General features: G+C 52.9%; 1 protein-coding gene and 1 long non-coding RNA gene across 4 annotated transcripts; one reads left to right on the forward strand and one right to left on the reverse strand.

The window, feature by feature from the left end:
* The first annotated feature begins 297 nt into the window (after positions 1–297).
* On the forward strand, positions 298–8,553 carry LOC138848843 (uncharacterized). The gene has a single exon (XM_089331377.1). The coding sequence runs from the start codon at positions 5,973–5,975 to the stop codon at positions 7,413–7,415; it is 1,443 nt and encodes a 480-aa protein (XP_089187503.1). The 5' UTR covers positions 298–5,972; the 3' UTR covers positions 7,416–8,553.
* Positions 8,554–13,474: 4,921 nt separating this feature from the next.
* Positions 13,475–21,147, reverse strand: LOC149127226 (uncharacterized). 3 transcript variants are annotated; one of them, XR_016232959.1, is made up of 4 exons: positions 20,375–21,147; positions 18,788–18,877; positions 18,207–18,314; positions 13,475–18,074 (listed from the first exon to the last, which is right to left on the reverse strand). It is a non-coding gene; the product is annotated as an uncharacterized LOC149127226 (long non-coding RNA). The 3 variants fall into 3 exon arrangements; XR_016232960.1 differs by lacking the exon at positions 18,207–18,314; XR_016232958.1 differs by having other exon boundaries at positions 18,207–18,877.
* Between the last annotated feature and the right edge of the window lie 102 nt (positions 21,148–21,249).

Consider the following 21,249-nt stretch of genomic DNA (forward strand, 5'->3'; position numbering starts at 1 on the left):
TCCTAACTGCAGGCCTCACCTTGTCCGCACACACCAGTCTCAGTCACCGTGGAAACTGCCCTTTTCCTCATGCGGAGCACGGAACGCCCCGGCTGACACGGAATCAATCAACGCTGCCTTCTCTCCTGGTCTCTGCTACTGAGAAAAACATCACTGCCTCTTGAGCCACGGTAGGGAGGATGCGTGGCCAAATGCTAAGAATCTCGCAAGGGAAGATTAATAGACGAGGGCGGAGGTTTATAAGAAAATTGGAAAATAAGCTGAGGGAGAAAGAAAGAGGAAAGAGGAGTGAAAGGAGCCAAGAGCCACCATAAAAAAAAAATGGGGCTCCTGAGACAAACCGTTCCAGAGACGGCCTTGGGAAATGGGGAGTAAACCGGTTCACAGAGAAAGCAGTCAGCTACTGACCAGAGATACACAGAACACCCGCCTTGTAGATAAGCCCCTTCCCTACGCTTGCTCAAGGTTAACTAAGAAAGTTACAAGGCATGTAGCAACCTACTCCTGTCTCCTAGAAACCCCCTCCCCTAATGTATCCCTTTGACCTAGTACTTTTCCACCGACATTAGCACTTCAGACTGCCATAAAAGGCCCGCTACTGAAAATTATCCAATGAACTTACGCCAGCCTATAATATGTTAATTTTGTGGTTTTGCCCTTTAAAAGCTGTGTGAGATAGCTGCTCGGGGCTCCTCTCACTTGCTTGCTGCTTGCAGCAGTAGGGGGCCCATTTGTACAAATGAAATAAAGTTACCTCCTGTTCTATTGCATTGTCTGGTCCGGAGTCTGTGTTTCTGGGGTCGTCACAAGAGGACACCGCTTTTGGGGTCCTACATCTGGGGGCTCGTCCGGGATTTGGGGGACCCCAGACTCCCACACTCCATCGGCCAGACGGAGGTAAGTTTGCTTATTTGTGTATTATTGTAACTGTGGTTTGTACTGTTTGTCCTTGTCTGCCAGGACGACGTGGAATCCGTCCTGGGGCGCCTGTACAGGCTCAGTACTGACTGGACCAAAGGGGAAGACAGACGTGTGGTGAGGCCCCTGGTCCAACCCTGGAGGACGCTCCAGTGGTGGTCTGGGAAGGAGGGAAAGAGAGTGTTTCCCTTCTTCAAAGGGAGAGCCTGGCCAAACGGCCGCTCCCTTCTGAAATTCTGGTTTTGGTTTTGTCTCGGTCTGTTGCTGCGCGGCTTGTGATTTCAGACGTGTCCTGAGACCCCTGGTTCAACCCTGGAGAATGCTCCGGTGGTGGTCTGGGAAGGAGGGAAAGAGGGAATTTCCTTTCTTCCAGGGGAGAGCCTGGCTAGACTGCCGCTCCCTTCTGATAGTTTCGGTTTTGTCTCGGTCTGTTGCCGCGCGGCTTGTGATTTATGTTCTGTGTGTCACTGTTTTTGTTGTCCTTTATCTCTTACTGTCTCCCCCATCTGTTTTTATTGTTGTGTTTGATTGCTAGATGTATACTTGTATGAAAAATGTGTATTGTATTCTTATAATGTGTTAATTATGTCTACCTCTCAATGCAACTCTAGGGCCAAATGTAAGGACAAATTTTTGGGCTGGAGAGGCTTGTACCTAGATTTGGCTCTGGTAACCAAGAAACTTTGCTGCCGAATGACCTTCTCCTGCTCCTTGGGAGCCTGGCCAGTTCCCGGGGAGGAGGATAAAGGAATGTTCTCTGATAAACAGGTGGGCATGCTTCATGTCTCGGCTCTCTGGCCAAGACCCGAGATGGGACGCACTGCTTGCCTAAAATCTTGGCAATGAGCCACCCTTGTCCTTGGAGGCTTTAGGGGGGAGCCGGAGCAAGCCTCTGTTGCTGCTGTTTCATTCGGGGGGAACACGCAGTCAAGCTGAATGTTAAATGTGCCCGTGATGATTACTAATAATGTTTAATTCTCAGTATGGATCCTTCTCCGGAGCTGTGTGAAGATTGCCTAGTGATGCCCACAGTACTGTAAATTCTACAAAACATAAGTACAACGTGGACATGATCAATTGGCTACTTGATTGAGGTGTTCTGTGACAGTCCCTTTAATGAGAAATTAACAAAATGAATTAATAACAGGACATTCAGGATCTGACGCTCTGCTTGGTATGTCATTACAAAAATCAAGGAGGGCTATGCCTGATAAATGAGGGTGCTATAAATGTGGGCAACAGGGACATGTACAAAAATTGTCCAGAAGTCAAAAATCAAAATAAGGCTCTTCCTGGGATTTGCTTCCAGTGCTAAAGGGAAAGGCATTGGGCCAATAAGTGTCACTCCAAAACTGATAAAAAAAGGTAATTCATTAAAAAACAGAGTTCAGGAAACTGGAAGCGGGGCCAGCCTCAGGCCCTCCCTACAGGGATCAGTGGACCATCTTGCTATAATATCATTAAAGCAATGGAGCCATGTTTATTGCAACATTCTGTTAATCTATGCTCCTTTACCATCTTTCCTGTAAATAATTTTAGTGTGCACTACAAGGCTTGCAGCGTATTTCTTGCAGATTAAAAGTAACTAAGTCTGTGCACAGCAGACAGCTAAAAAGTAATTTACTGTCACAAATTGGCATAGTTGGCAGGATCTGCAAGTATGCAAAGCAATGCCTTTCTTTAAAAGAAAAACTGAAGTTGCATGTGTAACCTGTGATGTTCCTGGCTGAAAAGACCTTCAGTTCGCCTCTTTGGTGAAGGAATGGGCTCTCTGCTCAGAATCGAGTGAGAATTGGGATGGCAAGTTACGGAGTGCACAGCCTCCACAAGTTATTGAGGTTTTGCTATCAGTGCCGGTGGAAAAGGGGGATGAACTATAGGCTTTGGGGAGGTGAGAATGGATTTTGTTATCTGCATATCTTAATGGCTGGTTTATACTGGAATGAAAAAAAGCGGGGGGGGGGAGAAGAGAAAGGTTTGAGCAAGTTACAGAAGGTGTGAGAAAGTCGCAAAATGTTATGGGAAGAAGAAATCTTTGGTTATTTTCTTTGACATAAAATCAAAATCTGATCCTCTGTTAAAGCAATGAGTTAAAGTAATCTATTATGTTCTCTTGATGTCTCTGTTAAATTCTAACTGCTTAAAAACAGCTGTAAAAAGAGCAGTGGTGAAATGGAGGGATCCTATCACCAATCAATAGAATGGACCTGATCCAGTACTGGTATGGGACAAGGGCTCCTAAGGGATGGGTTTTTCCATGTAACCAACATGCCTTTCTGCAATTGCTCCCTGGGCCGTGTGGCCCTGATGCTAACATCTGTATTTACAGCAGCGGATAGAGCACATCAGTGGTGTGCTTTACCTGAAGACTACAATTAACAACTCCTTTAAGTCTGACTCTAGGACACTGGAAGGAGGTTCGGGAGATCGCCCGCAGTTTGTCGATGGAAATCCGCAAGAAGGAGTGGGTGACGCTCTGCACCTCCGAATGGCCCACCCTCGGTGTTGGGTGGCCAAAAGATGAAACTTTTAACCTCGATTTAATTTTGCAGATTAAAGACCAAGTCTGCCGCAAGGGTGACGGGGGACGCCCAGGACAAGTACCCTATATTATGGTGTGGGAAGACTTGACCCGGAAGCCCCCGCTGTGGGTTAAGCCTTTCATCACACCCGGAGCCATCAAAGACCACCAGCAGAAAGCTAAGGAGGGAGTTAATGAGAGTTCTGGGCTCCACCCTTCCCCCCCCTTAACTCCCTCGACCCCAGTTCCAGCAGAGACCCCAGCACAAGGTCCCCCGCCAACCTCAGGTCTTTATCCTCTGAAAGAACTCCAATCATTAAAATCTGCATGTCCACCGGTCCTTTCGGACGGACAGGAGGACCTCCTCTTCATGGACCCCCCCACCGCCATATAACCGTCCGGTGCCGGGGGAGATGCCTCCCTCCGCCCCGTCCCCGGATTCTACAGTCCAAGACTCAGGGGAATCAGAACCCACTTCCCAACGAGACCCCTCGCCACCGAGCACCCGCCTGCGTCTTCGCCGGGAGCAGAAGGGAGGGGGGGGGAATTTTGGGCGGCATCCCAGGCTTTCCCATTACGCTCGGTGGGGGGGGAGCTTCAGTATTGGCCTTTCTCCGCGTCAGATCTTTACAATTGGAAAATCCATAACCCCCCATTTTCGCAAGACCCGCAGGCCCTCACGGGACTGATCGAGTCGGTTTTGTTAACCCACCAACCCACTTGGGATGATTGTCAGCAGCTTTTACAGGCCCTTCTGACCACGGAAGAGCGGCAACGGGTCTTCACAGAAGCCCGTAGAAATGTGCCGGGGGAGGACGGCCGCCCCACTCAGCTGCCTAATGAGATTGATGAGGTGTTCCCGCTGACTCGACCCAATTGGGATTTCAATACGGCAGCGGGTAGGGAACGACTCCGTCTCTACCGCCAGGTTCTCCTGACAGGGCTCCGAGGGGCAGGAAGGCGCCCCACCAATTTGGCCAAGGTACGTGCGATTGTGCAGGGTAGTGAGGAAACCCCGGCAGGATTTTTAGAAAGGCTAATGGAAGGATATAAAATGTATACTCCCTTTGACCCACAGGCCCCTGACCGGCAGGCCGATGTGATCATGTCCTTCATTGGGCAATCGGCCCCGGACATCCGCACAAGGCTGCAGAGGCTAGAGGGGTTGCAGGGGTATACGCTGCAGGACCTAGTTAAGGAGGCAGAAAGAATTTTCAATAAAAGAGAAACAAAAGAAGAAAGAGAAGAAAGACTACGCAGAGAGCAAGAACGCAGGGAAGAGCAGAGAGATAAGAAAAGGAATAAAGATTTAGTTAAAATTCTAGCCACCACAGTTACAGGATCAAAGCAGGCAAAAGGTAAACAAAATAGGGACCTGGGAGACAAACGGAGGCCATGGCTGGACCAAGACCAGTGTGCATACTGCAAAGAAAGAGGACACTGGGCTAAGGAGTGCCCGAACAAGGGGCAGCCAAGGAGCCAGCGGAGAGCGACGCCCATCCTGGCACTGGAAGACGACGAATAGGTAGGTCAGGGCCAGGCGCCTCCCCCTGAGCCCCGGGTAACTCTAAAAGTGGGAGGCCGGCCAGTCACCTTCCTGGTCGATACGGGAGCCCAACATTCGGTCCTCACAACGGCCGGAGGCCCCCTTAGTTCCAAGACATCATGGGTCCAGGGGGCCACTGGAGGAAAATTGTACAAATGGACTACTGAACGCAAAGTCGACCTGGCAACAGGGCGTGTCACGCATTCGTTTCTACTAGTGCCGGACTGCCCATACCCCCTGCTGGGAAGGGATCTGCTCTCAAAGGTTGGAGCCCAGATCCATTTCCAAGACAAAGGAGCCACAGTAGTCGGCCCTGCAGGCCAACCCCTCCATGTGTTGACCCTCCAGCTGGAAGACAGGCCAGTGCAAGACCTACGGGAAGTAAACCGCAGGGCTGAGGACATTCACCCCACGGTCCCTAACCCATACAACTTGTTGAGCACCCTGGCCCCGACCCGAACTTGGTATACGGTGCTTGACTTGAAAGATGCCTTCTTTTGCCTAAGACTGAGTCCCCAGAGTCAGCCTCTCTTTGCCTTCGAGTGGAAAGACCCGGAGACTGGGTTTTCAGGACAACTGACGTGGACCAGGCTTCCCCAAGGGTTTAAGAACTCCCCTACGCTGTTTGATGAAGCCCTACACCAGGACTTGGCAGACTTCCGGGTTAGCCACCCAGAATTGACTCTCCTACAATACGTGGATGACCTATTGTTAGCTGCAGAGACTGAGCAGGGTTGCACCAGAGGTACAGAGGCCCTACTTTGTAGATTGGGAGAGCTGGGATATAGGGCTTCCGCGAAAAAGGCCCAACTTTGCACCCAACGCGTGACCTACCTAGGCTACGTATTGGAGGGGGGTCGGAGATGGTTGACTGAGGAACGGAAAAAGGCTGTAGCGCTCATCCCGCCGCCTAAAAGTGCTCGTCACCTCAGGGAGTTCTTGGGCAGCGCTGGTTTCTGCCGCCTCTGGACACCGGGTTTTGCGGAGATGGCAGCATCCCTGTACCCCCTGACCAGGACAAATTCCCCGTTTATCTGGGGAAGGGAACAACAATTAGCCTTTGACAGAATAAAACGGGCCCTCTTGGAGGCCCTGGCATTAAGCCTCCCGGACCCTGCTAAGCCCTTTACCCTCTATGTGGATGAAAAAGGGGGAGTGGCAAAGGGTGTCTTAACTCAGAATTTGGGGCCCTGGAAAAGACCTGTGGCGTATTTTTCAAAGAAACTGGACAGTGTCGCCTCGGGGTGGCCCCCTTGCCTCCGCATGATTGCGGCTGTGGCCGTCTTAGTGAAAGACTCGGACAAATTGACCTTGGGGCAACCACTCACCATAGTGGCACCCCATGCCATCGAGGCCGTCATCCACCAACCGCCAGATAGATGGCTCTCGAACGCCAGGGTCACTCACTACCAGGCCATGCTGCTCAACCCTGAACGGATCCGGTATGGGACTGCTGCCTCGCTCAACCCGGCCACCCTGCTTCCTGAGCCGGGGTCTGAATCACAAGTTGACCACGACTGCCACCAAGTGTTAGCCGAAATGCATGGGACCCGAGAAGACCTGACCGATCTACCCATGTCAGACGCAGTCACCTGGTATACGGACGGGAGCAGCTTCTTGCACCAAGTATTTGTAGACACTTTCTCCGGCTGGACAGAGGCTTTTCCGGTAAAGAAGGAAACAGCGCAGGTGGTGGTCAAGAAAATCTTGGAAGAAATCTTTCCGCGGTTTGGCTTGCCTAAGGTACTGGGATCCGATAATGGGCCGGCCTTTGTCTCCCGGGTAAGTCAGTTGGTGGCTAAAGTACTGGGGATTGATTGGAAATTGCATTGTGCGTATAGACCCCAGAGCTCAGGACAGGTAAAGCGCATGAATAAAACAGTTAAGGAGACCTTAACTAAATTAATGATGGAGACTGGCGCTAGAGACTGGGTTGAGCTATTACCTATGGCCCTGTTCCGGGCTCGCAACACCCCATCCGCGTTCGGGTTAACTCCGTATGAAATATTGTATGGGGGCCCTCCCCCAATAGCTGACTTGTTGGGGCCTAGTATTGACTCTTATGCCACTTCCCCCTGCCTGCAGACCCGGCTGAGAGCTCTGCAGCTGATTCAAAAATACGTGTGGAAACCTCTAGCGGCAGTGTATCAATCCAAGTGCCCTGCAGTGCCACACCCGTTCCAGATCGGAGATTCAGTGTACGTCCGTAGACATCAGTCCAGGACCCTCGAGCCGCGTTGGAAGGGACCTTACACGGTGCTACTGACGACTCCCACTGCAGTGAAGGTCGACGGGATCGCCGCTTGGATTCACGCTTCCCACGTCAAGAAGGCACTGCCGGAAGGAGAAGGCCCCGCGGACGACTCAGCCAGATGGACGCTCCAGCGCACTCAAAACCCCCTCAAGATAAGACTTTCAAAGACTGCCTAATGTTTGTAATCATTAGCCTGTTGCTTGTACTACTTATGACTCATCCTAGTCTCACCCTATCCAGCTTGTCCCTCTCAAACGCTCATGCCCCACGAAAGCTCACCTGGGAAGTGATCTCCCCTTCGGGTAGCGTGGCCTGGTCCACCAGCGACATTCGCATCCCAGGGACGTGGTGGCCATCTCTCCACCCAGACGTATGCCAGATGGTCCTGGGGCTAGATACCTGGGATTTACCCGATCAAGACAGCCTCACTCTGAAACCACCGGGTCCAGGTGGAAAGCCTGGTCCTTTAGGGTGCAGACACCGATACCGAAGGTGCCGACTACGTCAGCTTGAATTTTATGTGTGCCCCAGGGATGGTAGAAGGCGGGATCAGATTTACCGGTGTGGGGGGCCAGAGTCTACAGGTCGCCCTGGCTGACAACCTTGCTCTCCACCATAGCAGGCCCCCTCATTATCCTGCTCCTAATCCTGACCTTCGGGCCATGCATTATAAACCGACTACTCCAGTTTGTTAAGGATAGGCTGTCCACCGTACAGGCATTAGTCCTCACACAACAGTATCAAGCCCTGGCCACCAGTGACCATATTGAAACCCCTCATTAACGGGCACACAATTTTAGGATTAAAATTAGTTCAAAGAGAAAATGGGGGAATGAAAGGAGCCAAGAGCCACCATAAAAAAAAAATGGGGCTCCTGAGACAAACCGTTCCAGAGACGGCCTTGGGAAATGGGGAGTAAACCGGTTCACAGAGAAAGCAGTCAGCTACTGACCAGAGATACACAGAACACCCGCCTTGTAGATAAGCCCCTTCCCTACGCTTGCTCAAGGTTAACTAAGAAAGTTACAAGGCATGTAGCAACCTACTCCTGTCTCCTAGAAACCCCCTCCCCTAATGTATCCCTTTGACCTAGTACTTTTCCACCGACATTAGCACTTCAGACTGCCATAAAAGGCCCGCTACTGAAAATTATCCAATGAACTTACGCCAGCCTATAATATGTTAATTTTGTGGTTTTGCCCTTTAAAAGCTGTGTGAGATAGCTGCTCGGGGCTCCTCTCACTTGCTTGCTGCTTGCAGCAGTAGGGGGCCCATTTGTACAAATGAAATAAAGTTACCTCCTGTTCTATTGCATTGTCTGGTCCGGAGTCTGTGTTTCTGGGGTCGTCACAAGAGGACACCGCTTTTGGGGTCCTACAAGGAGAAGGAAGAAGAAAGAAAACTAGAAGACTGGTTTCCTCTTCTATAGACGGGAAGACTGAGACCCAGAGGTCCAAGGTCACATGACCAGTCAGTATCGAGCTATGTTTCACATCTAAGAGAAATCAGATCCCCGCAGGAGAAAAGCACCTCCCAAGAAGACTGGATTTTCCAGGTGCCCAGAGACACACAGGCATCATTCGGCTTTTGTGCCTCCTTCAGAGGGTGAAGTCCATGGAAAGACATGAAGACATGCCATCCAGTGCGCATTCATTAAAATATTTACTTGTTTTGGGAAGCAGAGAAACATACAGACACGAAGACATCTCCCATCTGCTGATTCACTCCCCCAAAGCCCATAAGAGCTGAAACTAGGCCAGCTGAAGCCGGGAGGCGTCTCCCACGTGGGTGGCAGGAACCCAAGTTCCTGATTCTGAGCAGGAAGCTGGAATCAGGCGTAGCCCCAGGCCTCACACCCAGGCACTCTGATTTGGGTGCCGAGTGGTGGCTTAGTTGCTAAGCCAAATGTGCAACCCCCGAGGATCCCTTCTGAAGTGAGACTGCTCAAAGCCAGCCAGGTGTGTGATGGAAAGGGGTACGCTCAGACATGGCCGGCGGAATGGAAAGCAATTTCTAAAAATGTACCAAGAATCATGAAAACCTTTGCATTTCAGTTGTCCCTGTTGTGTAACGATCATTTTAGGATGCCCTGGACTCTGTGAACGAAGGACAGAGAGGGTACCTTGTTTCTGCTCCTCCTGGGGGCCCAAGGGCTGCGGTGAGAGCAATCTGGGGGCTTCACTTGATGTGAGTGAGTCCCAGACGGCTCACTCACCTGGTTGCCGGGCGCTGCTGGCTCCTGCTGGGAGCTCCACTGTGCTGCGATCGGGAGCAGGTGTCCGTGGCCTTCCAGCAGGGTGGTCTCAAGGTAGTTGAACACCTTACCTGCCGAACAAGCATCCCAAGACAGCCAGGCAACAGATGCACTGTACTCTATCAGAGGAATAAGTCAGAAGTCCAGAATCAAGAGGAGGAACGTGTGTCCCTTTTCAAGAACGGTGGCAAGGGCGTATGGGGTGGGAGCTACAGCTGTGGCAGTCCTTGGACAATACAACGTGCAGCATTACTGAAGTCAGAAGTCCAGAATCAAGAGGAGGAACGTGTGTCCCTTTTCAAGAACGGTGGCAAGGGCGTATGGGGTGGGAGCTACAGCTGTGGCAGTCCTTGGACAATACAACGTGCAGCATTACTGGACTCCAGAAATCCAAAGTCAAACCTTCAGGGAGAGATAGAAAACAATCCAAGGCAGAGAAAGGCATATGCATGCAAAGGTTCACTGTGATCTTATCTGTAATAAAGAAAAACATATAAACAAGGACTGGCACTGTGGTGCAGCAGGTTAAGCATCCCATATGAGTGCCAGTTGGAGTTCCCACTACTCCATTTCTGACCCAGCGCCCTGCTAACATGCCTGGGAAACAGTAGAAGATGGGCCAAGTGCTTGAGTCCCTGCCACCCATGTGGGATGTCGCTCCCCCTCTTCGTGGAGGAACGACACAGGACCCTGCGCTGTTCTTTTGTCTGCTCGGCCCTTCCCGGGTTTGCTGCTGGTTCTTCCCGGGTTGGCTGCTGATCCTTCCACCTCCGTGGAAGGGTGGCTCCCCCTGCCACTTTCCCCACTTCCGCGGGGGAGCGGCACACCGCCGGCCGGCTCTCTCGGGGGCTGCTCAGATGTTACCCGGATGTTCCCTTTAGATGTTCCTGGTGCATGTTGTCTCTCTCCTCCTTTATAGTCCTCTTCCACCAATCCCAACTCTGCTACCCACACGCTGAGTACGCTGCTCTCCTCCAATCAGGAGCAGCTCCTACAGTTTATTGGTTGAACTGGAGGCAGCTGTGTAGAAGCTGTTTCGTCCTCTCCCAGCACCATATTGTGGGAGAGCAGATGCATAGAATAAGTCTTAATTCCAGTAACTTAGTCTAGTCCGAGTTGCTCCCCACAGTGGGAGACCCTGGAAGTTGCTATTTGGGAATTTAAGTAGTGGATGGAAGATATCTCCCCCACCCCTCTCTCTGTCTCACCCTTCTCTCTGTCACTCTGCATTTCAAATAAATGAATGCCTTTTTTCAAAATTTTTTTTTATTTATTTGAGAGGCAAAGTTATAGACAGAGAGAGGGAAAGACAGAGACAGAGAGAGAGGTCTTCCATCTGCTTGTTCACTCCCCAAATGACCACAGCAGCTGGAGCTGGGCTGATCTGAAGCGAGGAGCCAGGAGCTTCCTCTGGGTCTCCCATGTGGGTGCAGGGGCCCAAGGACTTGGGCCATCTTCTACTGCTTTCCCAGACCATAAGCAGAGAGCTGGATCAGAAGAGGAGCAGCCAGGATATGAACTGGAAAAATATATAAATAACTTAAATATCTAATACAGACATGTGGCTAATTAGATTATACTGTGTCTAGTCAATATTCTGATGCCTCTATCATACTGAGCTCCAAATATTCTCATATCATTTTCTTTTTAAAAAGATTTATGTATTTATTTGAAAATCAGAGTTACAGAGAGGTAGACCAGAGTGGGAGAGAGGTCTTCCATCCGCTGGTTCACTCCCCAGTGGCTGCAACAGCCAGAGCTGTGTTGATCTGAAGCCAGAAACCAGGAGCCTCTTCCGGGTCTCCCACGTTGGTGCAGCGGCCCAAGCACTTGGGCCATCTTCTACTGCCTTCCCAGGCTATAGCAGAGAGCTGGATCAGAAGTGAAGCAGCCAGGACTCCAACTGGTGCCCACATGGGATGCCAGCAGTGCAGGTTGCAGCTTTACCCGCAATGCCACAGCACCGGTCTCTCTCATATCTTTTTTTTTTTTTTTTTTTTTTTTGATAGGCAGATGGATAGTGAGAGAGAGAGACAGAGAGAAAGGTCTTCCTTTTGCCGTTGGTTCACCCTCCAATGGCCATCACGGCTGGCGCGCTGAGGCCCGCGCACTGCGCTAATCCGAAGGCAGGAGCCAGGAACTTCTCCTGGTCTACCATGGGGTGCAGGGCCCAAGCACGTGGGCCATCCTCCACTGCCTTCCCAGGCCACAGCAGAGAGCTGGCCTGGAAGAGGGGCAACCGGGACAGAATCTAGTGCCCCAACCAGGACTAGAACCTGGTGTGCCGGCGCTGCTAGGTGGAGGATTAGCCTATTGAGCCGCGGCGCCAGCCTCATATCTTTTTATTAAATTAATTATTTTAACTTTATTTGAAAGGCAGAGAGATGGAGAGTGACAGAGATCTTCCACCACTGTCGCTCCCCCTCTTCGTGGAGGAACGACACAGGACCCTGCGCTGTTCTTTTGTCTGCTCGGCCCTCCCCGGGTTTGCTGCTGGTTCTTCCCGGGTTGGCTACAGTCCCTCCACCTCCGTGGAAGGGCGGTTCCCCGGGCCACATTCCCCACTTCCGCAGGGGAGCGGCACACCGCCGGCCGGCTCTCTCGGGGGCTGCTCAGGTGTTCCTTCAGATAGATGTTCCTGGTGCATGTTGTCTCTCTCCTCCTTTATAGTCCTCTTCCACCAATCCCAACTCTGCTACCCACACGCTGAGTACGCTGCTCTCCTCCAATCAGGAGCAGCTCCTACGGTTTATTGGCTGAACTGGAGGCAGCTGTGTAGAAGCTGTTTCGTCCTCTCCCAGCGCCACATTGTGGGAGAGCAGATGCATAGAATAAGTCTTAATTCCAGTAACTTAGTCTAGTCCGAGTTGCTCCCCACAACCACAAATGCCCACAATAGCCAGAGCTGTACTAGGCAGAAGCCAGGCTCCATCCGATCCAGGTTTTCCACATGGGTAGTAGAGACCCAAGTACTTCAGACATCACATGATGTCTTCCCAGTGTGTAAATTAGCAGGAAGCTGCATCAGAAGTGGGGCCAGCCCTCAAACAAGGCACTCTGTTATGGAATGTGGGCATCCCAAGCAGAATATTTTTTTTAGATTTATTTGAAAGGCAGAGTTACAGAGAAGAAAACACAGGAGAAGGAGGGAGGGAGGGAGAGAGGGAATGAGGGAGTTAGGAAGGTAGGGAGAGAGAGTAGACAGAGAGAGAGAGAGAGAGAGGGAGAGAGATCTTCTTTCACAAATGGCCACAAAGGCCAGGGCTAGGTAGATCCAAAGCCAGGAGCCAGGAGCTTCCTCTGGGTCTCCCATGTAGGTGCAGGGGCCCAAGCACTTGGGCCATCTTCCACTGCTTTCCCAGGCCACAGCAGAGAGCTGGATCAGAAATGGAGTAGCTGGGACTTGAACGGGTGCCCATGTGGAATGCCAGTGCCACAGGTGATGGCTTTACCCACTGTGCCACAGCGCCGACCCCTTAAGCAGCATCTTAACTGCTGTGGCCGATGTCTCCCCCCGACCCTTTTTGACCACTGACCGTGAGCTCCAGGAGAGAGAGATACTACCTTATTCTTCTAAGACAAAATCTAGGACATAGTGGGGACTTAAGAAATTCTGCTGAGTGAAATGCATGGAGGGGACCTTCTCCTCCTTTCTTTGTTCCAGACTTACCATTGTTTAATTCTCTATATATTGGGGCCAAGTGCCGGCATCCCATATGGGTACCGGTTCAAGTCCTGGATGCTCCACTTCCGATCCAGCTCTCTGCTATGGCCTGGGAAAGCAGTAGAAGATGGCCCAAGTCCTTGGGCCCCTGCACCCGCATTGGAGACACAGAAGAAGCTCCTGGCTCCTGGCTTCAGATTGGCCCAGCTCCAACTGCTGTGACTATTTGGGAAGTGAACCAGCAGATAGAAGATCTCTCCTCTCTGAGTTCTGTTTCAAATAAATAAATAAATCTTTTTTAAAAAATTATATAACACTTAATGTCAGAGAGGAGTTGGCATTTGGCACAGTAGTTAAGACACCACTTGGGACACTTGAATCCCGTATCAGAGTGCCAGTTCAGCTCCAAGTTCCAGTTTCCTGCTAATGCGAATCCTGGGAGACAGCAGGTGATGGCCCATGTGCTTGGATCTCTGCCACCCATGTGGGAGACCTCTGTCTGATAAACAGAACACACGTCAGTTACAAAACGGGCATGGCAAGGAAAGCATGGGGAGAGAGAAGAGAAAGTGTGAGGAGCCGCCCAGCAGCGACTGCCACCCAATCAGCACCCACCCCAACACTCCGTGCCCAGAACAGTCCTCAGCCGCTGCAGAGGCCAGCCTTCAACTCAACGGGCACCTGCGGGCGCGCGGGGCCTGCAGGTCTAGGGGTGGCCTGCCTGGGGTGGCCCAGCTCCCCGTGTCTGCCGCTGTCTTCCTGGGCCGGGGCTGGGGGCTGGCGGTGGCAGAGGAGTAGAAGATGAGCATAGTCACCCGAGGCCCCTGGAGGGCCAAGCTCTGGCGCACACATCTTCCTAAGAGGCGAGGCCTGTTAGACACTGAGACCTCCTAAGAGGCGAGGCCTGTTAGACACTGAGACCTGGAGGTGACAAACAGGGGCCAACCACACCACCTGCGCAGGAAGGCAGACGGGACCCGGGTGTATGCCCGAGGGGGCCCTGAGCCTGGCGACTCAGAGCGGCTCTGAAGCTGGCCTCACCCGCCACAGCACACGCATGTGCGCACGCATCCGTGCCAGGAAGCACCTGGGGGCCTGCGCAAAGCCGCTGCTTTCTTCCCTTGCTGGGGGAAGGCTGCCCTGGGGCCAGCAGCAGCGGACAGCCCAAGCCCGGACCGTCCTACCCCGCTGGAGGTGGGGGTGGCGAGGGCTCCTGGGACAGTTTCTGGCTCTCTCGGAACGGCCAGCAAGACGGGGCAGTGCTGCCCTTGGCCTCCACGTCCTGCAGAGCAGAGAGGAGACTCAGACTCGTTGGTGTGGAGGGCGGACTGCCTCTGCAGTTCCTGACGGGAAAGCAAGGCCTCTGCCTTCAGACCCAGAACAGCTCCTCAAGCCACTTCCCAAGAACAGAAGTGGAATCGGGGCGGTAGAGCAGGACAGAGCGCGCAGGTGTGGAGGCCTGCAGCCTGCAGCCGAGGCCTGAGCTCGCCAGAGGCCCCTTTACCTGTGCTCCGGTGGCGATGCCGTCGTCTGTGGGACGGGTGGAGGGAAGGCTCGCACAGGTGGCAGGGAAGGGCTCCAGCGGAGGATGCCTGGGAAGGGTCAGCGTCACCTTTGCTGCCATGGGGAGAACCACAGGCTGACAGTGTGGGAAGGAGCCCGAGCACAATCAAGGGTGTGTTGGCTGGGTGATCGCAGCAGACTCCATCTCTCCCATCACTGCTCGCTGCAGGGCCCGGCGGCCGCAACCAACCTCCCCAGGGCATCGGGGCGGCATTTCCCAGAGTGTTCTCGGAAACGTGGCTTTCCCGGGGTATGAATGAGTTGTAGGAGGGGAGAAAGGACTTCTGGGGTCAAAAGACTTTGGGAGCACTGGCTTAAACAGCGCCAGAGCAGGCCGCCTTCTGCAGGGCTTCTCAGCTCCGTGCCCTGAGGGCCTGCAGCATTTCCTACGCTCCTCACCCTCGGCTGCCCTTCCCGGCTGGGCCAGGCTGCTTCAGTGAAAGCACTCCGGGCCGCCACTGCTGCCTGTGGAAACTCTCCTTCCCAACTCAGAAACTGCACCGCTGCTGGCGGATTGGTACATGTTGAATTATTTTCCCTTATTTGAAAAGCAGAGAAGCAGAGACAGCAGTCTCCTACTTGCTGGTTCACTCCCCAGACACCCACAGCAGCTGGGGCTGGGCCAAGCGAAGCCAGGAGTCAGGAGCTCCACCCTGGGCTCCTACCTGGGTGACACGGGCTCAAGCACTTGCGCCGTCTCTGCTGCCCCTCGGGGGGTGCTTCAGCAGGAGGCTGGAACGAGGAGCTGATCTGGGACGTGAGCGTCCCGTCACTGCTGCACCACACACCACACGGTGTGCCTCAGTGTTCGGATTCATCCCGCTACCTCCACTACTCCAAATCCGGGCATCAGTGGCCTTCCAGGCTAAGAGGAGCAGGTCACGTCAGGACTCGGGGGGTCGCCTCCCCGTTCCCATCGCGAGGCAGCCCCTGGCCGCACAGGCAGAGCTGGCTGCTTTCTCACCTCTCCGCTGCTGAGTTCTGTTTCGGTTTAGGAACCTGAGCAATGGCTACCATGCGAGGAGCCTATCGTCCCAGCCCTTCCCCACCCGCCAGGAGGCTGCAGCTGCAGACAGGTGTGTGGGAAGAGGCGAGATGGGGTTTGCCTTTCGTTCATCACACTTGAAGGGAGCAATCACTGGCCGTGCAGAAGAGAGGGGAGGTGCACTGTGGGCTGGGGGTGGGGGGGCGTGTGGCTCAGGCCTTGTTTGAGGACGGGAGGCAGCCCGTGGTGGGGGGTGCGGGGTCAGTGGCCCTGGCCGCCACTGAGTGATCTCTCCAGGCTGTTTCCTCTTCTGACTTCAACTTCCTTCTTAGTAAAAATGAAGTGGTTGTTCTAAATCTGTGTGTTGGGATTTTTCTTGTGGTAAAAACACAAATAAAATTCACCATTACCGAGGTGGGTGTTCGGCCTAAGTGGTTAAGTTGCCAGTTAGGACCCCTGTGTGCCACACGGGAGCACCTGGTGGTTTCAGCTCTGTGATGGCTCCTGCTAAGGCAGGCTGTAGGAGGCAGCGGTGAGGGCTCAAGTAGCTGGGTCCCTGCCACCCGTGTGGGAGACCTGGACTGAGTTTCTGGCTCCCAGCTTCAGTCCGCCAGCCCCCTACCCTAGCCATTCTAGGCATTTGGGGAGTGAACCAGTGCATGCAGGTCCTCTCCCTGTCTCTCTTCCTCTCAAATAGACAAATAATTTTAAAAGGAGTTGCCCAAACCCCATATCAGAGTACGTGGGTTCAACACCCAGCTCTCCCTCCGACTCCAGCTTCCTGCTATAGAAGGAAAGCAGCAGCAACGGCTCAAGTCACTGGGCCCCCGCCACCCACATGGGATTCCCGGGTTGCATCCCCAGCTGCCAGGTTCAGCCTCGGCTCAGCCCCAGCTGGCTGTTGGGAGCATTGAGTAAATCGGCAGGTGCGAGCACTCTCCATGTCCATCTGCCTTCAAATACAACTTAGTTGTTTGTTTTTTTTTTTTTAAGTTTAAATTGTAAAATTTGCCATAACTGAAATTTAATATATTCTCAATGAGTATACCATCTCCTCCAGTTCCAGGGCATGTCATCATTCCAAAAAGAAGCCCCATATCCATTATGCAGCCACTCCCCCACTACTCCGCCCCGGCCCCGGCAACCCCTCGGGCCATCTGTCTCTTTGGGTTTGCCTGTTCTGGACACTTCATACAAACGGACTGATAGAAATGTGACCTCTCTGTCTAATGTCTTTCACTCACTACCGTGTTTTCCAGGCTGGTCCATGCTGAAGCGTGGCTGAATACTCTCTGCTGTTGGAATGTAGCACATTTTGTGTACTAAGTCATCAGTTGACGGGTGTAGGAGGTATTTCCATCTCTTGGCTACTGTGAGGGGTGCTGCTGCTGCTGCTGCGAACACTGTAAGTTGTTGCCTACAAGTTCTTGTTTGAACTTCTGCCATCTGTTCTCTCGAGTACCTGCTGGCCGGATGGTAACACTCTATGTTCCACCCAGGAGGAGCGGCCACACTGTAAGCCAGTGGTTGCCCTGTGTTACATCCCCACCAGCGATGTAAGGGATTCCAATTTCTCTCCTCCTTGCCAGTATGAGTTTAAAAAACCATATGGGGGAGCATTTAGTAATCAAGTCTTTTCTTCTAATGCTTTCTTGGAAACCTACTATAGTAAAACAAACTGCTGGGGATGATGGTTCAAGAGCGTGGGCTCCTGCCACCCATCTGGGAGATCAGGATGGAGTTCCGCCTCCTGGTTTCGGCCTGGCCCACCCACTTGGTGAACCAGTGGATGGAGGGTCTCTCTGTTTCTCTTCTGTTGCTCTGCTTTTCCAGTAGATGAAAATAAATTAGCACTAAAAAGACGAAACTGGTGGGGTGGAGGTGACAGAACTTTACAGCAGCCCTGTAGGGAGCTCAACTTAAAACCCACTTGCTGTAGATGGAAGATCTCTTTCACTCTCCTCTCTGTCACTCTGCCTTTCAAACAAATAAACAAACCTTTAAAAAAATCTACTTGCTCTCGATGGGCTGTGAGACCCTTCCCTGGCTCTGGAGACTCTGCCCAGTCCCAGGCCCATCTGGTCCCGGAGGTACGGCTTGGAGATTCCTGCCGGTCCTCTCTTCACACTTCTGGGGAGGCTGAGGTTGCAGGGGCCCATCCACAGAGAGACCGCCTGGCTGCTGCTCAAGTGAAGACGCTGCGGCCCCCCCCAGACTTGTGGAATCTTCTTGGGAGGGGCTCCGGAAATCGCAGGCTCTGCATCCTCCCCGGATTCTTTCAATGCTCTGAGATCAGAGCTGCTGGGCCAGAGAGGACTGAGAAGTGCGGTTGGAGGAGGCCCTGAGCCCGCTGAGCTTCCTCACCTGCCCTGTGGGAGGGAGGAGTTGGATTTTAGTTTGGGGTCCACAAAGATGGTGGAAAGAGACTACAGTCTCAGGGAAGTTGGGGAGAAAACGGCAGAGGAAACTGTATGCAAATTAGAGGGGCACTGTGGACCTACATGGAAGGTGTGGACGCGAACAACTCAGGACCCAGCAGCTGAGACTCCGCACCAGCTTCGCAGAGAGGTGAGACCAGACTGCAGCAGCCCAGGCCACTGGCGATGGAGCTGCGGGGAGAGCCTCTGGTGAGTCTGGGTGCGGCCGGTGGGAGGCAGTGTCCATGCCAACCCAGAGAAGAAAAGCGGGGGCATGTTTCTCTCTCCCCAGCCGCCCAGCACCAGCATCCTGTAACTAGCCGAGAGGGCAGCACCATTTTGGACAAACATAACAGCTGTGCTGGTGTCCTTGCACCCAGCAACCAGCACAGAGGAGAAGCCGGTTCTGGCTGGGAGCATTGACAGGGGGCTGGGTGCTCGTGACGGTGGGAGGCTTGTGTGCCGGGACTGTGAAAACACTGTGGCTGTGTGGGAGGGCGCAGGGTGTGGCTGGGACTTTGAGCAGTCACTGTGGGTGTCTCCCCAGGCTCAGGGCTCCCTGATTCCCTGGTGAGGGTCACCGCTGCAGGATTCGTGTTCACGGTGAGGACTGCACGGATCCTTTGTGTGGTTCTTGTGGCAGCGCAGATGAATATTGTACCCACCGGGGCTAGCGCCTGGGCACTGGTCTTCTTGGAGGAGAGGAGATGAGCATGAGACGACACCAACAGACCTGAACCTCTCCTGGGTGTTCACTGAAAGAGCAGGCACTCTGCTAAGCCACACGGGCATAGTCCAAACATACAAGCCATCACAGGGAAAAGATAAATCAATGAACCAACAAGTGCCTCCACAAACACCTAATTAAACACAGCAATCCAAGAAACAAGAAGGAAGACAACATGACGCCCCCAGAAGAACACGACACCTCAGTACTAGAACGTGAAGATGAAGAGACTGAAGGAACAGAATTCAAAAAAAGTTGATTGTAGGATTACTTAGAAGTAATAAGAAGCAAATCCATGAACTACAGAAATCCATACATGACACAAATGAAAACTTTTCCCATGAAATTGAGACTTTAAAGAGAAACCAAGGCTGGCGCCACGGCTCAATAGGCTAATCCTCCGCCTGTGAGCCGGCACACTGGGTTCTAGTCCTGGTCGGGGCGCCGGATTCTGTCCCAGTTGCCCCTCTTCCAGGCCAGCTCTCTGCTATGGCCCGGGAGTGCAGTGGAGGATGGCCCACGTGCTTGGGCCCTGCACCCCATGGGAGACCAGGATAAGCACCTGGCTCCTGCCATCGGATCAGCGCGGTGCGCCGGCCACAGCGCACCAGCCGCCGTGGCCATTGGGGGGTGAACCAATGACAAAAGGAAGACCTTTCTCTCTGTCTCTCTCTCACTGTCCACTCTGCCTGTCCAAAAAAAAAAAAAAAAAAAAAAAAAGGAAGAGAGAAACCAAAATGAAATATAGTTTGGGGTCCAGATGCCACAGAGGATTCCCTCGAGGTCATCTTGTCACCACTCTGTGTCCCAGGACTGTGGTCACCATTCCCCAAGGACAAGAGCCTACTTATGCCCCTCAGGAGCTGTGCAGTGTTTAGCTTATGTCCGAGTGCAGCTCTTGCTTTTATTTATTGGAGACACAGAGACAAAGTTCTCATCCACTAGTTCACTCCCCAAACACCCACAACAGGGAGGGGGCTGGACCAAAGCCAGAAGCAGGGGTCATAGTCCAGGTCTCCCACAAGGGTGGCACTTACTTGAGCCATCACCACTGCCCCCAGGGTCTGCATCGGCAGGAAGCTAAATGCCTGTTGTTTGCTTTAAAGTGATTTTATTATAGTTACTTTTTTGAAATTGGAAAATTTTGAAAGTAGCAAATCAGCTGGAAAGCACTGTTTACGTGAGTTTGAACAGCACTGGGCAAGGCCTCCTCTGGGCTGAGAATCAACATGATTTACTCTGGGACTCTTGCCCAGATTCCTGTTAGCTCATTCACACAGAGTTTGTCCTCCCAGTCTTGTGACTCAGTGAATTTTTCCCCAGCTGGGGAAGGGCACAAGAAAACTCACATGCGACCCACCCTCATGCGCGGAGCCCAGCAAGGATCTCGGCGGGGGGTCCCTGACTCAGCCACTGCCCCAGGAAGAACTGGTCCGAGGTTAAGCAGCTCCCTCCCGTTTTGGTTGCCCACTGCTGTGGCACAAATCTGCCAAAACTCAGTGACTAAAAATAGCCACGGTCTCACCAGTGCTCACCACTCAGGACCGGCTTCACTCTACTGAGCTCCGTCAGATGGCAGCTGTGGCTGTAGTCATCAAGGGGCTGAGTGGGGCTGAAGATTCCAACCTGACGCATTCCCGGGGCTGGCAACTGATCCCGGTGCTCAGCTGTCAGCTCCACAGGGCTGTGGGCTGAAGTGTCTGCACCTGGCCTCTTTGCCTGGGCTTTCCCCATCTCGGCAGCTGGGCTTGGGGAGGCGTGTCCTGAGAGCAAGTGTTCCCATAGGGAGCGAGTGGCTCCCAGCACGGATGTGGGACTCACTGTAGCTCTAAGTCTTTGGACAGCAACCTCCTGTCATCTCAGTTTCCCTGCCCACCAAATGAAGACAATGCCTTCCTCGTCAGCTGGATAGGAGATTTAAGTGACACACATATGGCCCTTCACACGGTGCTCCAGAAACAAGAATGGCTGGGGCTAGCGCTGTGGCATAGTGGGCTAAGCCTATGGCTGGGGCACCAGCAGCCCATGTAGGCATTGAATTAAGTCCTTGCTGCTCCACTTCTGATCCAGCTCTCTGCTAGAGGCCTGGAAAGCAGTGGAAGATGGCCCAAGTGCTTGGGTCACTGCACCCATCTGGGAGAGCCAGAGGAAGCTCCTGGCTTCCAATTGGCCCAGCTCTGGCTGTTGTGGCTATCTGAGGAGTGAACCAGTATATGGAAGACCTTTCTCTCTGTCTTTCCCTCTCTCTGTCTGTAACTCTGCCTCTCAAATAAATAAATAAATCTTAAAAAAAAAAAAAAAAAACCACAGGAATGGCTATGATCTGACCCCTCGTCCTGGGATCTCCATTGAGAGGACTTGTTTGACCCTCTCCACTCCTCACAGCTCACACTATACAGT

The sequence above is a fragment of the Oryctolagus cuniculus genome, chromosome 4 (assembly GCF_051225735.1).
Source record: "Oryctolagus cuniculus isolate XC-2025 breed Fujian yellow rabbit chromosome 4, ASM5122573v1, whole genome shotgun sequence".
NCBI classification, from domain to species: domain Eukaryota; kingdom Metazoa; phylum Chordata; class Mammalia; order Lagomorpha; family Leporidae; genus Oryctolagus; species Oryctolagus cuniculus.

What these genes read in the sequence shown, in the direction of transcription:
- LOC138848843 (XM_089331377.1), top strand. Translation starts at nt 5,973, where the DNA reads ATGGCAGCATCCCTGTACCCCCTGACCAGGACAAATTCCCCGTTTATC.